Source organism: Nomascus leucogenys, chromosome 12 (genome assembly GCF_006542625.1).
Source record: "Nomascus leucogenys isolate Asia chromosome 12, Asia_NLE_v1, whole genome shotgun sequence".
NCBI lineage: Eukaryota > Metazoa > Chordata > Mammalia > Primates > Hylobatidae > Nomascus > Nomascus leucogenys.
Genome location: NC_044392.1, coordinates 36,169,088 through 36,191,958, shown reverse-complemented (window position 1 = coordinate 36,191,958; position 22,871 = coordinate 36,169,088). Strand labels below are relative to the sequence as shown.

Below are 22,871 nucleotides of genomic sequence, written 5' to 3'. Positions count from 1 at the left end.
AAAAAAAAAAAAGGAATGGGACTCAAGTGACCACCAGCGGTGGCGAGGAAGTGAATTTTCCTGGAAGGCCCTTGTTACCTGTAAGGCAGTTGAATGTGTCCAGTGAATTATGCTGGCAGAGGGAAGAGATCAAGGAGGCTACAATTAAATTTTAACACCCACCTCCAACCATTTTCATCATAGTTCACAGTAAATGCAGATACACAAGTTAAGGGAAAGAACAGCAGAATTAAGATTTTCATTCCATTGTTTAATGTCCAAGGCTAAGAGATCCCTAGATTTTTCTTAGTAATAAAGCAATGTTAGTTTTTCTACAATTGTATGATCACTGAGGGATGTATTTGGACTGGAGAGTTAATCATGGGGGTTTTGAGGGGACAAGTTACTGATGGGGAATGAGACAAACGTCATCCACATTGTCCTTTAGGGGATTCTATCTAGTTGTGTGGAACCCAATTCAACAACACAGACTACTGTGTGCTTTGTACACCAGGCCCTGGGTCAGGTTCTGGTGGTATGGAAAAGGTAAAGCAGGATTGCCATGTGCAGCTGTTCAGCCTGCACATTTACATTTACAACCCTAGGGGGTACCATGTAATTCATAGCATACATCGATTTGTGTATCAGTTAAGCCCTGTTCCTGCAGATGGCAGGAACGTGAGTTGAAGACAGTGAGCTATATGGGCTGTCTGTGGTGTCAGACAGTCTATACCTTCAAGGAGCTCATTGTCCAGCCAATGGTTGGGATTCAAAAACTAGGTAAATCTGGACATCCTAGACTAGAAGGTGGGAGAGGTTTTCTCTCTTTCCCTTTTAAAAACAGGCTGCACAGGGTTAGATAAGATTAGAAAATAAATTTGGTGTACTCTAGTCTTTTGACTACTGTTGCTAGCTCACGATATAACAGAAAAATCTATTCCTTTGTTACCGCCTCCCACCAACTCCCAGAACCTGAGATCTTCCACCAACTCCCAGGACAGAGAACATCTCTCCTTTGACCTTATACTCAATTGCCTCCAATTAGAATAAGTCTCTTTCTGCTCATTTTTCTTAGGAGAAAAACAAAAACAAAAAACCAAGTTGATTTTGAAAGACAGCATCTCTTCCCAGTCTCCCCAGAATGTGCCCTGGGGCAAAGCTGGCTATGCAGCAAAGCCCAGCTTAGATTCAGGTATTGTGCTCTGGGATTTATGGTCTCAGGACCCCAGCCGCAGCCTCGACCCCAGCTTCTGATATCCCTTCTCCATGTCTGAGTCGACCTCCCTGTAGCACAATAACACACCCCATGCTCCAGCAGTGCCAATTTCACATATATTATTTTATTACTTATTTGTTTGCTTTCCAGGGCAAGTGAAAAAATAATTTAAACCAATTGTATGTACAGAGGCTTGATTAGTTTTCCCAAGAACTTCCAGAAAGTCCCCCAGCCCTGCAGACAGCAAAGCGTATTACCTTTAACATCTATACAAAAGTCCACCTATAAAAGTCTTATGTGTAGAAAGGTTTTCTTTATTATAAGCATCACATTTTGGGGACAGGAAAGGGGTCAGGGTGGGAGGTGGAGGAAAGTGCAGGGTGGGGGTCCACACACACCTGCCCAGGGGTCATCCTGGGTGGGGAGGCTGTGGCTGGTGGGGCTCAGGTGATCTGCAGCGGGGTCTCCAACATCTCCATGAGGAAGGTGTCAATGGGGGTGTCCCCTATGAGCTTGAAGAAGAAGAGGTGCTCCAGGCATTTCAAGCCAATGGAGCGCAGAGCTGGGAGGCGCAGCAGCAGCTTGGCAAACCTGCAGGGAAGCCAAGAGGCATCAGGGACAGGGACGGGCATGCACTGCACACCTGCACCTGCTGGCAGGAAGCTGTCCACTTGGTCTTCTCGACCAATCTGTGATAAAAGAGCTGGAAAGGGAGACAAGGGAGTAACAGAATCTCTAAGCCTAGAGAGCTTCAGAAACAGGCTAGAGGGCTCATTAGCCTTAAAGGCAGAAGCTGGAGCACATGACCCTTCAAGAATCTTGAATTCTGTAGCCATGTCCCAGGACTGCCCTCAGCTCCCTCATTCACGGTGGGGAAGAGGAAGAACTAGACGACTGTGTCCACTCACGTTGCCAGCTGTACTGGCTCCTCACATTCTCTGTGTCCCTCGGGTACCTGCACAGATCTGCTGAGGCACTTAGAGCCGAGCATGAGGCACTGAATGTGCTCAACCCATGGCAGCTGTCACCATTAGATGAACATGTTTGAGAATCTTACTGTAGCCATCATGCCATCAACTTGCTTTAGTTTCCAGCCCCCATAAAAAATCTTTTTAAGAATGGGGTCTCACCATGTTGCTCAGGCTGGACCTGAGTACCTAGGATCAAGCGGTCCTCTCACCTCAGCCTCCCGAGTAGGTGGGACTACAGGCACATGCCTTGGGGTCCACAGTCACCAAATTTTTGTTGTCAATTTGTAACCAATTGCTATCAATTTTTTTTTTTTTTGAGACTGAGTTTCACTCTTGTTGCCCAGGCTGGAGTGCAATGGCCCAATCTCAGCTCACTGCAACCTCTGCCTCCCAGGTTCAAGCAATTGTCCTGCCTCAGTCTCTCAAGTAGCTGCAAATACAGGCTCCCACCACAATGCCTGGCTAAATTTTTGTATTTTTAGTAGAGACGGGATTTTGCCATGTTGGCCAGGCTGGTCTCGAATTCCTCACCTCAGGTCATCCACCCCCTCGGCCTCCCAAAGTGCTGGGATTACAGGCGTGAGCCACCACACCCGGCCAATCATTACCAATTTTTATGACCAACTTCTTAGTCTGTGCTTACCCTTAAATTAGGAAAAGAGGAATAGAAAATCATAGTCTCTGCCCTTGAGGAGTCTATGGTCTGTTTGGGGAGAGGATACATGCACACATGCATACACACTGACCCACACATTATCATACACACTCGCACATGCTTCACACCCATGTGCCCGCACGCACATCCTCACCACTCACACACATGCACACTCACACTCTTACACTGTCACATTCCCTCGCATACATGCACTTACACACACACCCTCACACATACACACATCCCCACTCATGTACACTTTCACATGAACTCACATGTGCATGTACACACACCTTTACACACTCATGCATACACACATTCACACACGCTCATGCATACACACCTTCACACATACTTCACGTGTTTGCACACGCATCCACACACTCATATGCTCTCACACTATATTCATGCACATTACACACAATACACATACTCACACATGTGCACACACTCATTCTCACATATCTCATGCCTGTGGTCTCACACACATACACATGCACACTCATACTCACACACACATGTGCATGCATGCACTCACACATATGCACATGCAGACACACTCCACACTCACACCCTAACATGTGCTTACAACATGCACACACACATACCCTCACACACTCACTCATACACACCCTCACACACATTTTTCTACAACTGAGGACATTTGTTGTGAGGTTCACAAAAGGGAGAAAGACCAATATGTGAAGGAATTCATCTCCCATCTGCATGTCCTTTCGGGCACCTCTCTCTGTGACATTTTTCACTCTGTCTGTGTGACCCTCTGCGCACAGTGCAATGCCAGCTCATTTTTAACGTTATTAATCCTACTAGATATGAAGTCACTCTACTCACAACTTCCAATCAAAAGCTCAAGGACCAAAATCACATTAGTCACTGTGGCCCTAAGTCAGAGGTTTCTGGTTCCAGATGAATCTTTACTGAGTGTCACAACATTATTTCATGAAAAAGTTACAAATTAGAATTTCAGTGTTCCTTGAAAATGTATATATTTCTATACTTATGCCATATGACATTTTAAAGAAATGTAGCAATATAAGGAAAATAAAGTGGCACCATCTAAAAAAGTAGAAATTGCTTTCCTACATGGAAAAATTGAAAGTCTATGCCAATGCCACACATTACTTCAAAAGCCTCCAGTGGTAAAGCCCCTGAAAGCATTTGAGTGGCATCATCATTCAGGAAAGAGGTAGTTAGACAATGAGGAGGCTGAACTCCCGGCCGTGCCTCTGCCATTAAGCTTTATGGAAGTAGGCAAAGGAAACGGCTTCTCTGTAAGTGCAAAGTTAGACTGGAATTAACTTTAAAAAATTTTTTAACTCTAAAAAGGCCAAAATTTTACAATATCCAAAATTCTAAGTATGCCATCATACTCCCCTCTTTGTTGTGTGACCTGGATTTAGGAACTGAGATCAAGGCTAATAGAAATAAACACACCCACGAATGTCACAGCATTCCTCGCCCACAGGTTAGCAGCAAGGGGCATTTATGCCTTTGAAGGTGCCTGCTGTGCGTGCAAGAGAGTGTATGTGTGAGTTCTGTGACCTGACTTTTGATCTCTGCTTTCTGATCAGAGCGAAAGCAGAACGTAGCCCCTGTGACATGCACTTCTGAAACATCTCCACAGAGTGGCAGCACTCTCCCACTGAGAAATCTGCCTCTACCTGGCTGTGCCAGGATCCCCTTCAACCAGGTTCTGCGGACCAGAGGTGACCAGCCCTCAGCACACCCACATGCTTGGCCAGTGACACCCCTGATGTACCTGCTGAGCCAACTATGTATGAACATTTGATCAGGGCAGTCAGCCTCAGTCCAAGCTGTGATGGACAAACCCAGGAGACTATGCAGGGGACTCCGCCACCTCCCTGCAGTTCTAAGCTCTGCCCTAGTCCTGGCAACAAGTGTTGGCCTCTCTCCCCAGTGTGTGGAGGCAGCCCAGCTCCCTGCCAGCCATCTTCTGGCAGAAGAGTCAAGTTCCAAAGTTTTCAAAGTGATATGAATTAGAAACAACCCAAATGTCAATCACAGGGCAATGACTCAATACATTAGGATATCTTCACACTGCAAAATATTACAAAACCATTGAAAATGATAATTTGTAGTTGTCAATAATTGAATAAAATTTTTAGAATGGCTAAGGGAAGAAAATAATACACCAAACTGTATAATTTCATATCTAGAAATACATACACGATATGCGTAATACATAATAGATACACGAGGATACACACGAGACATAATAGATACACGACAATACTGGAAAGAAATATACCAAAATATTTACAGTAAGTTCTTATTACCTGGGTTTTTTTTTTGTGATGGAGTTTCGCTCTTGTCATCCAGGCTGGAGTGCAATGGCATGCTCTCAGCTCACCACAACCTGCACCTCCCTGGTTCAAGCGATTCTCCTACCTCAGCCTCCTGAGTAGCTGGGATTATAAGCACATGCCACCATGCCCAGCTAATTTTTGTATTATTAGTAGAGACAGGGTTTCTACATGTTGGTCAGGCTGGTCTCAAACAACCGACCTCAGGTGATCCCCCAGCCTCAGCCTCCCAAAGTGCTGGGATTACAGGCGTGAGCCACCGCATATTTTTAAAAATTATTTTTATAATTTTTTTAACCAAAGCATGCATTGCTTTCACAGTTAGGAAAAAAGTGAGTTGGAGTTTTTTGTTGGTTTTTTAAGATAAAAAGCAAGACAGAGACAATTTCAGGAAAATGATATGTATGACACTCATTATTTCTAATGCCCTGCACACAATATGTGCTCAAAAAATGGAAGATTTGATAGAAAGCATCCAACTCAGGGCTTCAATTAAGATGACTTGCCCAGGGCTCACACCTGACAGAGGCCAAGCTATTGCTGGCAGCCAGGTCCTGGCCACTTGCCCAGGGCTCTCTCAATCTCATCTATAGTGAACTACCAGGTTCACCAAAATCCAATCTTTTCTTCTGTTCTTTGGCATACAACCGGATACATTCTCCAGCCTCCTTTGTGCAGCTGGGCCATATGACTTGGCATCAGCTAATGAAAGTGAATGAAAAGATGAGGGCCCTCTAAGACCCAGGTCTGGCCCATATGGCCTAGCCTCTCTGCTCCTGCACCTCTTCCCCTTTCCATCATCTGGATGCAAAACACAGTATGGCTCTGGGTCATGGTGGAGACACAAGAAAAAAGGAGTCTTGCTCCCTGAGCGATGGCATGCAAGACAACCACCTCTCTGAACTGACTGCCCACCCAGATTTGTGAGCAACGAATAGATGTTTGTGTTAAACTGGTGGTGTCTGGTGGGTCTATTACAGCTTAATCTCACTAATATACTAGGCCCTGCCTATTCATTGCACCAAAGGGCCAAAACCCACCTACTCAAATTCATCCACAGCCTCCAACAAAAAACACAGCTCAGTCTCTTCTGGACAATTGCTAGAGGTTGGCTTATGATTCAGGATAAACAGCTAAGTAGATATTAGACTTCACAGAGGACTAGAAACCATTAGTGAGCATTGGGAGCATGTAAAATTAATCCCCCAAACAAAATTAATGTTTTTAAGACAGGCTTTTCCATTTCATTTCCAATTTTCTATGAGATTTGAGGATCATATTTTCTCATTTTAATTGGCATTAGCAGAGAGGAAAAACTTTGGCGTAGCTGTACTTTGGAAGAAACTTTTGAGAATATCTTTTAATAACTCAGAAATACCTATACTGCTAGATGGCCTCAGAGATCTGCTAGACCAACATCCACCTTTCCAAATGAGGAGCCCAGACTCAGACCCAGCACCTTCCCAGATGCCACATACATGGCACCCTGGGGACCAGCATCCATGTCTTCTGGCTACCAACGCCTGTATTTCCTACTGCATGGGGGTTTCTATGGGGGCAGACCAGAAAGCAATGCAGTCACACCTCAAACACAGGCTCTGTGAAATCACACGAACTGGGTTCACATCACACCTCCACCCTGTGCTAGCATTACGGTCTTCAGTAAGTTACTTAACATTTCTGAGGTTCTGTTTCTTGATAGAAATTGGAGATAATAATTCCCACATTTATTCATTTGTTTGCTGTCCATCCTCTATTTAAAGATGTGTACAATGTGTCGGACACTGTGTTGTGTGTTGAGGCTAGAGGAGTGAATGGGGAGCAAGACAGATAAGGCCACTAGCCCCATGGAATTAACATTTTTGTGGCTTTCAGCTTGTTATGAAGATTAAATAACATTTCAAAACACCTAAACAGTGCCTGCTGCACTTTAGGGGCTCAGTAGATGAAGAGTGGGAGTAGTTGCTGCTGTTACTACCATTCTGCCAGCACTCTCTCTCACCTGCCTGGCTGTTCCGGATACTTCTGCTTGGTGTAGGCCTCAAGGGTGGCATAAACCTTCTCTCGCAGAGTCTCCACCTCAGAGGGGTTGGACAGGCCCTTGGCATCTAAAAGACATGACTGAGTTAGCCTTTCATTACACACCTTCCAGCAGAGGCTGGCCCCATTCCCTCTGGCCACCGTCTCTAGAGTTACTAGAGACACCCTGGATGGGGACAAGTGTGAAATATACAAAGCTGGTCATTCGTGCCCCCTTGCTCTTCTTTCTGTGCCCAATTTACCCAAAAAACTCTTGGGGCAAAGATTTTAAACTCCATGAATAGGCAAATGTACCCACCACTGACTCTAAGGAGGAGAGCTTAATTTTATCCGGACCGTTCTCGAAATATTACCTGCACACATTTACTGAGTGCCTATTATGTGCTAAGCATGGACTGAGTGATAAGATGGGGCACAAAAGCTGAATTGGCGCATGTCCTGCATTGATGAACTAACTGCCTAATTCTGGAGATAAAGCCTCTACGTGAATGACTACATAATTCTGAAGGTTCATCTTTCTTGACCACAGCAGGGTTTGCTGGAGCTGATCGCCTCCTTCTTGAAAGACTATTTTCCCTCGAGCCTCCAGGACACCACCCTTCTCATTCTGTCCCTATCTCACTGCCTGCCCCCTCAGGTTCCTTTGCTAGCTCCCTTTTCTCCCTGACCTCTAAATGTTGGCATGCCCCGGGGCTCAGTCCCCAGCCATCTTCTCTGCTCTATCTCCCCAGATGATCTCACCCCAGTGTCACAGCCTTACACAGGCAGAGGCTGACAGCTCTCAGATGCACATGGCTTCTCCCATGAAGTCCAGACTCATATGAGCAGTTGCTTCCTGGCAGCCACTCTTGGATATCTACTACCCGTTTCCTATTTTAATGTCCAAAGACAAGATCCTGATTCCTACCCACCCACTCTCAGAACTTGCTCCTCATGGAGTTTTCCCCATCTCAGTGAATGAGAACTTCATTTTTCCCATTGTTCAGGAAAACAAAACTAAAAAAAAAAAAAAAAAAAAAACCAGAGAGTCATACTTAACTCCTTTCTTTCTTTCTCGTTCTATATTCAATCCATCAGCAAATCACAGTGGCTTTACCTAGAAATATATCTAGAATGTGATCGCTCTTTACCACCCCCTTCACTGCCACCCTGGGACACTGTCATCTTTCATCTTCCCCACTTGCCCCAGACATGTGCCTGCCACACCCATTCAAAACATTTTCCAAGATGGCTCTAGCTGACACTGTGAGCGCTCTTGGATTCCTGGCTCTGCCGTCTCTGTCTCAGCTGAGATGGAGGACCAACAACATGAGAGCACTGGAGGCCGACCATGGAAGAGGGCTGAACACACACATCCCCTGGGGTTGAAGGGTGGTTACCTGGGTTAAAGAGCACAATGGCTCGCAGGCACCCCAGCTCTGACTTGTCCATCTGCATGTCTTTCATTTTGGAAACCAGCTCAGTTAGAACTCTGTTAGCAGGAAACAAGCAGGTAATGAGAAAACCATGAGTAACAGGCCAAGAGCCAATAAAATGAATTCAACCAAAATTTTTATATGCCCACTCTGTTTCCAGATGATGTACCAGTTACTAGGGGCACAGAAGTGAAAAAGATGCAACCCCTTGTTGCAAGGAGATTACAGTTTAACTAAAGAAACAGACATAAAAACGAGCAGCAGCACAATGCCCAGGAATATAACTGCCATGAACAAAGTCCAAGTGGGCTCCAAAGAGGAAGCAATGAACTCCAAGCAGGGAAACGGAAAGGCATCATGGAAGTCTTAGAAATTAGAAACGCAACAGGTACAGCAAGGTAAGGGGATTGCATGTCTAGAAAAACACAGCAGAGGGCAGCATTCAGTGAACTGGTAGAAAGGTCCGGGCACCACGAAGGGGCATGAGTCATTCCAAACACCATGTTGGGCTCTACAGGCAACATGTGGGAAAGGGCAGGGAAGTAGTAGAGACAGCTCAGTGGATGTGCACATGACCAAAGAAGACCATTTACGATGGAGGTAGAAAGGGACCACGGGGCTCTGGCATTGGACAGAGAGATTAATTTCAAATTAATTCTCCTCTTTACCAGTTCTCCATCCTCTCACTCTCAAGTCATTAACTACTCATTTTATTCAACTCCTTGTCAGATGGCTTAATTTTCCCTTAGTATCATTTAAGGCACAGAATTTCTGTCAGGATATCCCTGCCTGACGAAGATGGGTTTGCTCCTGCTGCAGGCCCCCTTCTGAGATCATCCAGAGCCCAGCATAAACAGTCCATCTTGCCTGGCCTCTTGAGGACAGATCCTGATCCCTTTCCCATCCTTGGCCCCTAGGATAAAGAGTTTACCCTCTCCACCCACAACTTACTAGCTGATGTCAAGATCTAATCTCTCCTTGGGAAATCCATTGGGAGAACAGGTTCTCCCACCTGCCTGGCAACTGTGCTGGCCTCTGAGTAGCTCTATCTTATTGTGATCTCAATCTTTCTGTTAATCTCTCCCTCATTCCCCAGGTTTATAGTTTCATGTGCCTAGTGGTCTCTGCATGGTCACGTGCAACTAACTGTTTGGGCTGCCCATCCTCCATCCCAGCACTACCCAGAGGTTCATGCCCACATGAGAATTCATGTATATACACATGTATATACATACATACACACACATAATACACACAAATACTGGAAGCAGAAGAGAGACACCTGTCAAAGATGGAGCCGACCCCGGCACTATGGGCACTGCTCCGGTGGACATGTAAACCCGTGGCCAGAAGGATGCCATCCTGCACGGAAACTGAGCGGTGGGAGAAAGAGGCAATCAGCAATTCATTCCACCCTGCAAGGATAAGGAGGAGGTCTTGAGGGAAAACAGAACACATTCTTTCTTTATTTATAATCACCCAAGGCATGTACTATTATCCCACATAACACAAGCAGAATTGACAATCTAGGGAGGTTAAGAATTAGTTCAAGATGACACAGCTAATTAGTGAAGAAACAAAGGATAAGACTGGGGTCTCCTGACTTATGGCTCTGCACATCCCCCCACTCTCTCGCAGATGCAACCCAGAATGATAGCTTGAGGACAAGGATTCTTTTTTTTTTTTAATCAATCAACAAATGCGGATTGAACATTTAGCAGATAATAGTCACTATGTTAGCTGCCATGGTGGATAAAGCTTATATACCTTGTGGTTTCTGCCCCCAGGACTTGACAACCTAGTTTTGTTTCTTTGGCATTGTCTAGTAACACCCAGCACAGTCTGTAGCTTTCAGCTGACACTCAGTGAGTGCTCATTATCTAACAGGGATAAACGAGTGGACTGTTTCCCAATGCTCAGCCAATCTTCATGAAATTTCCCTGCTGGCTCAGTGACAAAGAGGAGATATGGCATATGTCAACGGCCTGCAAGTGTCCCAGAAATAGGAGGCAAGAGAAAATACAGCACACAGAGTCTTAAAATAGGAAGACAGTGGAACCCATCTAGTACAAGCTTGAGCAAACATCTTTGGCTTCTTTATCTCACCTATGAAATGGGAATACCTCTATTTGCCAGTTTCATTACAATAATGAGGCACTGCTTCAAATTATCCTCAATAAAAACGATTTAATAGTCTTTTTAAAATGTATGCAAATTATAAAGCCATGGTAAAATTTGCATGGGAAAAGAGTCCCACTCCTTCATTAACGATGCTTCCTTTGGGAATGAACAACCCCGCATAGGGTTATTTCATCATCAATATGGTACACAGCTTGGACATGTTGCAGCTCCATCAGGTTACTTTTTTTAGGATCCCAAGAGCAATTTCAAAATTGTCCCAGGAAAAAAGGCAGCCAATGTGCTTTACCTGCCCGAAGCAAAATGACCTGGTCCTCTAAGGTGAGGTCAGAGAAGTGGGGAATACGCTTGGCCCATTCAACGAGGGTGAAAAGCTGCTTGTCAGCAGCATGACATATGTTGGTAACAGGGTCATTTGTCTGAAAAAGGAACAAAATACTGTGAGGGACAGGTCCCAGGACTCAAATACACCCCTTTCTCCCATTTCCAGGCCTACCCAAGAAATGGAACACACATGTGTGTCTAAGAGCACATACCGAGTTCTCCGTGTTCATGTCACCATAGGATTCTGTCTTTGGTTCAACAGCAAGTTCAGCTTCTAGAATCCTCTCCACAGGCATGTCTTCATGACCACCAGTGGCACATTCTGCCTCACTCTCGGCTCGCTCTCGGCTCCTCTGTCTTTCTTCTTGCACCGCTGACATGCAGCAGGACATGCAGAGGTTACCATAATGCCCAGGACAACAGTGGGAAACTTTATTGCCCACCTAAGCCTCAATTTACTCATCTATGAAAGGGGAATCATTATGATCCTGAATTGGGGATGTTGGAATGTTGACAGATGAAACAAGGAAAGCAAAGCTGTTTGCTTACGCCTAAGGAGAATGAGGGGTTCTTTAGTGCATATTCTTTCCTATGCCTTATGGTGACAGCACTAGGAAGTATGCATTTTAAGCTTTAATAAACTCTAATTATAGCCTCTCTTTTAATGGGCCAACCTCTCCTTGCTATCCTGCAGATCCCCACATTCTTGCTCTACCTGCTGCCTCTAAAAAGCTGTGAGCATGAAATAGTTAAGTAACAAGCACATTACTTTAAAAACTCCCTCTGTCAGATCCTATGCATCATCCTTGGCATTCACGTCCCATTAGGTCTGCCCCTAGTGCACCAGCTTGAACACAACATCACCTGATCTGACTTGTCAGGGAAGATCTTCAGGGAGCCAGCTGTGGGTATTTAGTAAGTGAAGGGGTGGAGGGATGTCACCTAGATGACATTTCAGAATCAGTGGCTCATTTTGGAGGTGGGGGAGGGTACATAGGCAAAGGTGTAGGCTGAAATTATCTCAGCCTCTCCAAAGCTTAGGGTTTTCATCAAGGTTCAGTGCAACTCTCAGAACCCTCCATGTTTATACATTAGGATTGAAAGCAGACTGCTGCCCCCTCCAATTCTATGCTCTTCATCAGGAGAAAAGTCTCTGTTGGGTTAGTTTCCATCATCTAGAAGGCTGTGGTTTCCATCTTATTCACAGCAGCAATAAACAGAATTCAATATTAGAACACATTTTTTACATCCCCAAAGTCAAGAAAATTATCCTTTAAACAGGTAACTAGCCTGAAACTCCGTGGCAGCTACTCCACTAGCAGCTTCTATTTCTGTTTCTCTCCCTTCCTCCCCATAGTCCACTTGCAAGAGTGCCTCCTACTCTCTGAGGAGATAATGAGCCCCAGAGGCTGCAGAATGGACTGGAATCACGATGCCGAACGTCTAGTTTGTCATGCGAGCCATATCAGTCTCTCAAGGTAGGTCAGAGAAGGGTATGACTGCAAAAACACAACTTATACTCCAAAACTTAGTGGAGATATGCCAAAAAGCTTCAAGACAAGAATGGTACTGTGTCACTGAGAGAGAGGCAAGGAGGGTAGAAAGGAGAAAAGGAATAAGGGAAAGAGACAACAAAACAGGGTGAGAAAAAGAGGAAACAGAAGGGAGAGAGAAAAGAGAGGAGAAAATAGGGAAAAGAAGGGCAAAAAACATGTGCCTTGGAGTCAAAGAAAACTTTTTCACATATAAGTCTACCCCTTCCTTGCTAAATGGCATTGGCCATATGACTGAGCTTAGTAAGCCTCAGATGCCTTATCTGTGAAGCAGGGATTAACTGAGATAGTTAAGGCTGGTACTCTTCAGTAGTTAACTGAAATAATATTGTAGGGATGAATGAAGCAATTATAAAAACTCAATGAAAATAGTTATTTCCTCTTTCCTTTTGTGTCTTTTTACCCCCTTGGGCTCATCTCTCCATCTCTCTTTTTTGGCCTCTTCCTCTCTCTCCTGTTGTTCTTCCTCCTTCTGTCTCATCCTTACTTTCTGCTCACTCTGTCAGCCTTCATTCACTGAAAACATGTAGAAACTATAATATGTATTTTTATTATATTTGGATTTACTGGGAAATGTTGAATGCTTCTTGTATTAATTTTTTAAAGGTAAGTTATGAGCTTCTATTTGTCTTAATTTTAAAAGATGAGGGAAAGCAAACTAAGTTAAGTTTCATTCGTGGTCCTCAATCAATGTCTTCTAGAGATTTGTAACACTCAAGGAAAATAACCTTCAAGCTTCAGAGAAAATATCCTTGGTGTCAGGGAATTTGATTCTAGTTCTGGTTTTGCCATTAACTGAGCAAACCCTTTGCTATTCACTTTTCCTCTTTGTGCATTAAATCTTCCTGTCATAAATGAGGAGTCATATATTGTTATTGGGGGGTAGCTTCTATGTGTCAGACATTCTGAGCTACTGTTACGACACACATCAGGGTACTTCCAGGGAAACCTGGGTGATCAAAAATAGAACCAAACTCCTGCCTTAGGGAAGGATTTTAACCATTCATCCAACATGTGTTTATTTTGCACTTATTACAATAGCCAAAATTTATGAAGCCCTTTCTCTGTGTCAGGAATTATGCTCAACATTTTAGATAGATGACATTTCATTTAATCCTCACAATAATGCTCTGACATACTACGAGCCACAGAGAAACTAGTAACATATCTGAGGGCATGTGGTAGGCCATGATGGAGCCAGCACATGCACCCACAATGGCTCCTCCTGGGCCCATCTCTAACCTCTCAATACTGCCTCCAAGGTACTGGGCTAGGTCTATTAATAAAGACCACACAGGGCTCACAAGGATACCAATGCACCCATGAACAGCCTCAAAGGCAATCCATTCTCCAGTCTTGAAACTATGTGCATATGACAAGAAATCATGGAAATAGACATTCCAGAATTCCTGAGGTGGCCCACGAATCAGAGGATCCCAGTCCTATACAGGGTCTGCCATGTGCTTGCTGTGTGAGCTTGCGCAGGTCCCTAGGCTCTCCAAACCTCTAATTCGTCTTTCAGGAAATGGACATGTTACATTAGAGAACAGAAAATGTCCACTCTAGCTTTAACATTATTTATCCTAAAAGGGCAACAGGTTCTGGCCCCTGATCCCAGGCAGGTAAATTCTGTGCCTACCCCAATTCCATCTCTTTCTCTGTGTGATTCCATGGTTTCTCTGTTATCTGCTCCAGGATGTTATTATTCTTGTCCTCAAGAAAGTGTTCAAACTGAGCCCCAAATTCTATAAATCAAGACCAGAAACAATGGCAGTGGACAGGCTATCCAGTAGCCTTTTGAAATGCACCCCCTTATATAGTCAGAGGAGGAACTGATTCACTTCTTTGTCTTCTCTTTGTCAGGGTAAATGGTGCCAATCTCTTCAGAAAGTTCCCTAAGAGCTCCTTTCCCTCTCCTAATTTTTACTACTCAGCTTTTCACTATTCTTTCTGTTTCTCCACATTCTTTTAAAAAATGCAGGAACAAAAATTGGGTCCAACTTTCTATTAAAGTACCCAAACCATACAAGAAGGAGTGCCCAGTCTCTTACAGTTCGCATGTCCCTGTTTTCCTTCCTTTTTAAAAAACATTTAATGAACCACGGTTCCCAACATTTAGCCTATTGACCACTCTGTCCCTAACTGCGCTGGGGATATTCAGCCTGCGTTTTCAGAGATGGATTAGACTAACTCTAGAGAAATAGAAATGATGGTTTCTCTGACTGAGACCATTCACTTTCTTTTAATGCAATATCATGTGCTTAATGAAAACTGTTATTGTCCCAAGTCAATCGGAAACTTATCTCAAGTGTTTTAGGAGGAAAAAAAATGACCCTGCAGCCACTGGACTCTTGTTAATGGGAGAAATACTTGTTGTCATTAGTTTCATTTTGATAATCATGATGGGGGAAGCTCCAAGGAGTATCAATTCTATCCTGGTGGAAAAAAGATGTTCTTCACCAGCAGGTATTTCATATCATATGTTCCAATCTGTAATATCATTGATCCCACTGCCACAGCAATTATGACATAAGCACAGAGTAGGCACTCAGCTAATACTCAATGAATAAATGAATGAGTCATTTTTAGGAGCTCCTGCACTTCTAAAACTTCTGATTTCAGCATTCAGTTTAAACTATTCATTCAACAATTTATTAAATGGCTACAATGTATTAGTCACTGGTGATAAAGCAGTGGGGGAAAGAAGCAGATGAAGCCCCCGCCTTCATGGATACAGACAGTAAACAAGATAAGTACAAGTGTTAGATCATGATAAGTGCTGTGTAAAAGAGACAAGGAAGGGTTGGGGGTGGCTGGTGCAATTTTAGATGATATATCCAGGCAAGGCTTTACCAAGAAAGTGAGAATTGGGTAAAGATATGAAGGACGAGAACAAGTGAGCCATGCAGATACCTGAAAAAAAAAAATCATTCTAGACAGACAGCAAGTGCAAAGGCCCTGAGGTGGGTGCATCCCTGGTATAGTTGAGGATCACCAAAGAGGCCAGGAAGGCTGAGGCTGAGAGACAACAGGGCATCCAGACTATGTACAACGTTAAGTCATGACAAAGATTTTTGCCTTTTTTTCTGGGTGAGAAGGAAAGACATTGGAGTATTTTGCTGAAGGAATACCTTGACCCAATCTACTTGTTCAAAGCCTCCCTCTGGCTACTGTGCTAAGAAGAGACTGTAGAAGGACAAAGAGGGAAGCAGCGAGATGTCTTAGGATGCTATGTAGATCACTACAAAAGATACAGTTAGCTTGGATTGGGGGGTTAGTGGTAAAAGTAGTGAGACATGGAAAGATTCTGGGCATAGTTTGAGGAAGGGACAAGATTTCCTCACCCACTGCATGTGGTGTGTGTAAAAAGAGGGAAGTCCATGGTTTTTGTTCTGAGCAACTGGAAAATAAGTGGCCATTTCCTGAAAGGGGAAGACTGTGTGAGGAACAGGCTGGGGTGTGGGGCAGATTTTCAGGAGCTGAGATTTGGGTCTCTCACTTTTGAGGTTGCTGTTAGATATCACAGCGAGGGCCGTCCTCAGTTCCTTCACAACCTGGCAGGGAAGGAGACAAAGACTAGGGCTGATCTGAAAGTCAGAGACCTGGGGTCAGTTCGTTGCCTGCCTTTGGCACCTCGGAAAACTCCGTTCACCTCTCTGAGCCTGTTTTCTCATCTGGCGGACGGTTACAGTTGATTAGGTGACTCTGTAAGGCCGTCTCTAGCATCTTGACATGTTAAGATTACAAGAATTTGTTTGCTCACGGGTGACATTCACTTTTAGCAGGGACACAAAGAGCCCCTGTTCATTGACCCTTTCAGTAAGATGCCCTCTCGTCACAGAAAAGAAGTTCCTCAAGAACGAGGAGAGTGCTGGGCCTGACTGAACTCCTTGTTCTTATTTCCTAAAGACAGGCAGGACCTTCTTACTCTAAAATCTATTAAGATTCACTACTATCCCCATGTCCCTGCTTGAGCTCACTAGTTAATTAACTGCCCACTTCAATTTATCTGTGCTACTTAATGGAAAGACTTTTCCACCTACTAACGGAACAGAAAGCACCTTCTGAGGTTTTTTTCTCTCATACTAGAATACCCAGCTAAACCACACTATAAATCAAAAGAGGTGATGGTTTCAACACACAGTGGTGGTCTCTCTGAATGGGAAGGCTAGGTCTGTCAAACCTGTGTAATGCCAGTAATGCCAAAAGATGATGGAATATACCAATATCAAAGACTTGACAGCAGACCCAGGTAAGAAACTCAGTGAGTGAAATCAAACCTGCAGTTTTCCCCAGAGAGAGATCTAGGATTAGACCACCTTGAAGGTCAGTCTGACGATCCATTGGTAAAGCAGAGCATAAGGACCCTGAAAGCTTGGCTCTGAGACTTGCTGCCTGGTTATTGGAAGAAAAAAAGGAGACGGTGCAGTTTGGGGATCGCCATCTGGGCTCCAGAAGAGGATGGGTAAATGTGGAGGAGGAAGATGCCTCTTGCCCTCTCTGCTCTGGAGAGACACATTTCCTAGGACAAGGGTATATTCAATTGCAATACACTAGTACCCAAAGTCATCCTTAACTTCCTATTCAGACTTTTCTTTAGAGCCCTGTGGGGAAGAAGTTTGAAGTGGAGATTAGGATGACTTTGGGCACCATGACTTCTCATGTATTGCAGTTGAATGTCCCATTGCCCTAGGAAATGCCTCTCTCCAGACACGAGTATTGGAACTGAATGTGTCTCACCTTCCCTCTTCATGCCCATGACAAGGCACTTCTGATAGCGACAGTACTGGCAGCGGTTGCGCTGACGCTTGTCAATGAGGCAGTCTTTATTATCCCGACACGTGTAGATGAGGTCCTTCCTTATCGTCCTCTTGAAGAACCCTTTGCAGCCTTCACAACTGTATACCCCGTAGTGCTTTCCTGGTTAGAAGAAAAGAACATTCTATAGATTGTTCTTGTGTTTATTTCGATCTTTCATTCAAAAGAACCTCTTGGCTCTTCCCCAGAGAAACAGGCATATCACTTGGGCATTGGGACAGAAAGCAAATAATCACTAGCAGAGAATGCAGGCTTGATCACAGGAACCAAACTAAGACACAGCAAATACATTTTTCCTTGTGTCTTTCCTCTGCATTACTAACTCCAGATAGAATTATTAGAAAATTCCTAAAGCTAAGGCTTTCTTTATATTTATTTTATGAAGGCAACTCTTGGGTTTAGTTAAGCAAATGTTCTGCCTCCATTCAAAACATTAGTGTAAATAATAAATAAAAATATAAATGCTTGTCACATGTTACCTAGCAGGAAAAGAACCCCAACTTAACTAATATTTCCTATAATTGAGACCCAAGTTCTTAGGAAACCTATTTAAATTTATTATCCTTTACCATAAACTATGAACAGAATTCTGAGTTATGAATTGTTAAGTGCTGTTGACTGTTGAGGAAATTAATTGCTGTTTGATCTTTATATCATCATGTGACAATCAAGCTATGACATAAAGATCTGATAGAAGCTGATTTTACAGCCGGGCATGGTGGCTCATGCCTGTAATCCCAGCACTTTGGGAGGCCGAGGTGGGCAGATCACTTGAGGTCAGAAGATTTGAGACCAGCCTGGCTAACATGGTAAAACCTTGTCTCTGTTAAAATATATATATATATATATACAAAAATTAGCCACGCATGGTGGCGCATGCCTGTGGTCTCAGCTACTCCAGAGGCTGAGGTATGGGAATCACTTGAACCTTGGAGGCGGAGGTTGCAGTGAGCCAAGATCACACCCCTGCACTTCAGCCTGAGTGACAGAGCAAGACCCCCTCTCAAAAACAAAAAAAAAGAAGGTGATTTTGCTTAATCCAGACTAACTTCTTGCATATTTCATTGCCCTTATTACCTGCTCCACACATGCAGTTTTCAATTACCCCAAGCAGGGGCGGCTAACTTGGGTCAGGAGAGCCACCAAGCCCATCCTCACACAGGCATCATGAATCAATCACAATCCTTTTTCTAGGTAGAAGTCTTCTCAATACCAGGCACTATGCTTGATTGATTGAAATTGCAGAACTTCAAAAATATAAGGAAACAAATCATTCAAAACATATTTATGTCTGATTATTTGAACGTAATATGTGATGTCATTGAGCTACAGAAGTGACATGACTTTCTAATTCTGTTTTACTTAGGTTTCCAGCATCTCAGGAGTTTACAGTTCAGAGGAAGCCACTCTAAGATGAAATGATGGTTAGAGATAGCCTGCCTGAAGAAAAGCCAGCCTGTGCCTCATTAGTTGACCATACTACAGGCTGGCTTTTCACCTTGCTGAACTCACAGCAATGATAAATATAGGATTTTATCTTGGGCCCAGAAAACCTAGTGATCTCAGTTCTGAAATATTTGTCTTAGAGAAATATGGGACCAATTTTTCAACTGTGTGACATAGTCATTCCCATGGCTTTTCAATATTTAAATGAACCTCATAGACTTTCAACTAGAACAAGCATAGCAGAGAAAACACTGTCAGGCTGTGGCTGGTGTGCTGTTATGGCAGTGGCCAAGTCTGCATGATTTGGGAAATATTTTTTGAGAGCAAGAAAACATCAGCCATTCAGCTAGGTAAGTTCTAGGTGCCTGGAACTTTCAATGGAGTGACATTCTTTAGTGGCTTTGGTGGCATTAAGAGCATAAGGAAATATTCAGTTAACCCTCATAGACAGCTACAGAAAAGAGAATAACCTCCTCTTATTATTATTTTTCAAATAATCAAATCGGAGATTCAGATGTGTTCAAAATTGGTGGGGAGGGAAATATGGGGCAGGAAGAATGGAGAGGAAGGAAGCAAGGAAAGAAATGACTGAGAAAAGGAGAAGAGAATCAAAGATAAGTTGGTGAAAGCACATTTATTTCTGCCTATAAAAACCTATTGAAAACCTAGAATGTTATAGCAAGAGATACACTAAAATATTAAAGGGTTTATTTTTCTTGGGGACATTATGGGTATTTTTTTTTAACTTTTCTTTGCAGTTTTCTAGTTCGTTCAAATCCTCTACATTAGGACATTATTTTTACAATTGCTTATTTGGGAGGGGTTTTTCTTAATACTTTTTTTTTTTTTTGAGATGGGGTCTCATTCTGTGGCCTAGGCTGGAGTACAGTAGCGTGATCATGGCTCACTGCAGGCTTGACTTCCCAGGCTCAAGCTATCCTCCCACCTCAGCCTCCCAAGTAGCTGGGACTACACCAAAGCACTGGGATTACAGGTGTGAGCCACCACACCCAGCAGAAATACTTGATAATCACAACAGCTTCTGTCTTTCAGATACAGGTGTAATAGTGTGACGCCAGAGAAGGGTTTCTGAAATATTTCCTGTAAATCTCATCCTCAAAAAATAAAGCCATCCTTTAAATTCATCAAAACGGCAGCCTGTGAACCCAGTGACATAAACGTATAGGTGGGTCCCCATTTAGCCCATCCTAAAGGGCCATTTTCCTTTCATTGAGTACAAAGTATCCAGGAAGACAGTGAGCAGCCCCTTCTCTGTGGCACTTTTTGGGGAGTGTCTGCTTCTGCATGTACCTGAGGATCTGTCTCCACAGATGGCACAGATGTGTTTAACCAGAGATCCGGGGCTGGTGGATGGGTAGTTCATGTTTCCAATCCCGGGAAGCCCTGGTAAGGGCTTGATGTCCTCTGAACTGCTGACACTGTTGACCACATTTAGCTGCAAGAGAAAAAAATACTGTAAAGCACAGAGCCAGAGTAAACTCAATCCCCAAGGCCTAAGGCAATGAGGGCATACTCAAGAAAAAACAAGTTCTATTTCAAGAAACAGTTTCTAAGTACAGAGTATTTGAAACTGCCTATCTGTGAGATGAACTTAAGGGAGGGATAAAAGTGCCATAGGAGGAACAAAATTATTTCTAGAAGCCAAAACCTAAACCAAAAATCATAACACATCTCCATTAGAGTCTCTCTGCTTTTATTCATTTTACTCATATGTTTTATTTAAGCTAGAAATCCATGCCAAATTACACACCCAGGACAATGTCAACTGTGTGTTTTAAAATTTTTACCAACTATTGACTGCCTATTCAGCTGTGCTGCAAAAGGAACTATGACCCTCAGGCTAAAGACTTACACTCTAAGACAGCCAAGCAAAAAAATGCAAATTCATTCATTAGTCAATCAACAGACATTCCCTGGACACTCAGCATGCAAGACACTGTGCCAGGCTCTGGGGTACAAAGGCAAAGAAAAATACACACCCAGAAGGAGTTCACAGTGAAATGAAAAAGGACATGTGTAATGATCACCTCTGCAAGCACACTGAAGATGCTAACTCAAATACATCCCTTATTGTAAGTTAATATCAGCTCCGCATCACCATCCCTGTATCTCCCAGTGCTCTTGGTAAGATTCCTCAGAAACTGCCACTAAGTATCTTGTGTTCACCAAAGAAAGCAAGTTGAATAAATTTGAGCCACCCATCCAATCAGCAATAGAAACCTAGAAGGTATATCTCTCATGCCTCAAAAAGGTACAATGTCATCAAGGAGTCAGAACATGCACAAAAAAATAAGAACACTTACAAGCAAGTTCAAATGAAGGTGGTGCAGGTTATGCATGTGCATAAGTGTCCAATAGAGGTAAATGTTTAGGGGTTAGGAACCACTGACTTCCCATGGTTTGTCTGAATTTTGAATCATATTGCCTAACCAAAGTGACAATAATTCTCAAACTGAATCAAAGGTATGATTTTCCTCTCTATTCAAGGCCTTTGGGACAGAGGAAATGTTCAATAAAACAGAAACTACAATAGAGCCTAAGCTATGTTCCTTCTAAATTCATGTGCTTTTTCAATTCACTAAGCAAATATTTATTGAGTGCAGGAGGCAAACAGAGGCTCTCGGTTAAACATTATGAGAGATACAAAAAAGAAAAGACACAGCCTTTGGTGCTTTGTTTTGAAATCAGCATCACTATTAATTTTTAAAAATTAATTTGCATAATAAATGACAACACATGTGTGACAGAAGAATTCTCTCTTCCTGCACCACCCCTTTTTTTATACAAGGCTATGAGAAGACATGTGGAACTTGTAACCAGTATTTTGCTTTGTTTTCATGTAGTAAACTGGTTCTCAACCCTGGGGGCTTTGAAAAAAAACATGGACCCCATCCATGTCTTGAGATTATGATTCCATGAGTCTGAGATAGGGCCTTGGCTCTGGCATTTCTTTTTTTTTTTTCTTTTTTTGAGACGGAGTCTTGCTCTGTCGCCCAGGCTGGAGTGCAGTGGCGCCATCTCAGCTCACTGCAAACTTCACCTCCCTGGTTCAAGCAATTTCCCTGCCTCAGCCTCCCAAGTAGCTGGGATTACAGGTGCATGCCATGACACTTAGCTAATTTTTTTGTATTTTTGGTAGAGACAGGGTTTCACCATGTTGGTCAGACTGGTCTCTAACTCCTGACCTCAGGCAATCTGCCCGTCTTGGCCTCCCAAAGTGCTGGGATTACAGGGGAGAGCCACCGTGCCTGGCTAGCTCTGGCATTTCTTAATTTCACCAGATGACATTAATATGCATCCAGGGTTAAGAACCACTGCCGTAGGGTGACTTCTAGGCAATAACTTTCCTCAAGTGCCTCAGAGAAACAGAGATTAGCACTTGGATCCGACTCATGAAATGGAAGAACTTTAGGTCAGATGACCCCACAGAGAGAGCCCTCTAGCTGACCGCGGCTCTGTCCCCAAGTCCTCAGAGGGACAAGAAAAGCCATGAGAATAAGGAAGAAACTACCATCACCTGAGGTTCAAGGGGACCTCACCCTTCCTTCTCCTCCTACCCCCAACTCCAGCAGGACCAGCTTCACTGCCACCAGCCAGCAGCAACCACAGAAAGTAATGATTGTCATTGCTACCATCTATGGGAAGCTTGCTCACTGCTAATTAATTGTTAATCCTCTCAACAACCCTAAGAGGTCTTCCTATTTACAGATAAGGACATTGAGCCTTAAAGTGGGTTTATTCATTTGTTTATTCAGGAACAATATGGAGATCCAAAACGGAGGGAGATGCAGGCACTGCCTTAAGGAATTGGCCATTAATGAGATTAAAAGTCAGTTTGGATCATTTAGGAAGGAAAGATCACATGCTGTTGAGATCAGGGAAGGCTTCATGAAGGAAGTGGCATTTGAGCTGGGACGTGACAGCCTTCAAAAATGGGTAGGATTTGGAT

General features: G+C 43.5%; 1 protein-coding gene across 1 annotated transcript in view; it reads right to left on the bottom strand.

Moving 5' to 3' along the window:
* Nucleotides 1–1,297: 1,297 nt before the first annotated feature.
* Nucleotides 1,298–22,871, bottom strand: part of RXRG (retinoid X receptor gamma) — a 44,230-nt gene continuing 22,656 nt past the window's right edge. The window contains exons 3-10 of the mRNA XM_003258795.3: nt 20,213–20,357; nt 17,378–17,557; nt 11,297–11,457; nt 11,050–11,179; nt 9,904–10,036; nt 8,586–8,677; nt 7,169–7,274; nt 1,298–1,786 (exon numbers count right to left, since the gene is read on the bottom strand). Coding sequence (XP_003258843.1) covers nt 1,639–1,786; nt 7,169–7,274; nt 8,586–8,677; nt 9,904–10,036; nt 11,050–11,179; nt 11,297–11,457; nt 17,378–17,557; nt 20,213–20,357 — 1,095 coding nt within the window. The 3' untranslated portion in view covers nt 1,298–1,638. The remainder of the gene's footprint in view (nt 1,787–7,168; nt 7,275–8,585; nt 8,678–9,903; nt 10,037–11,049; nt 11,180–11,296; nt 11,458–17,377; nt 17,558–20,212; nt 20,358–22,871) is intronic.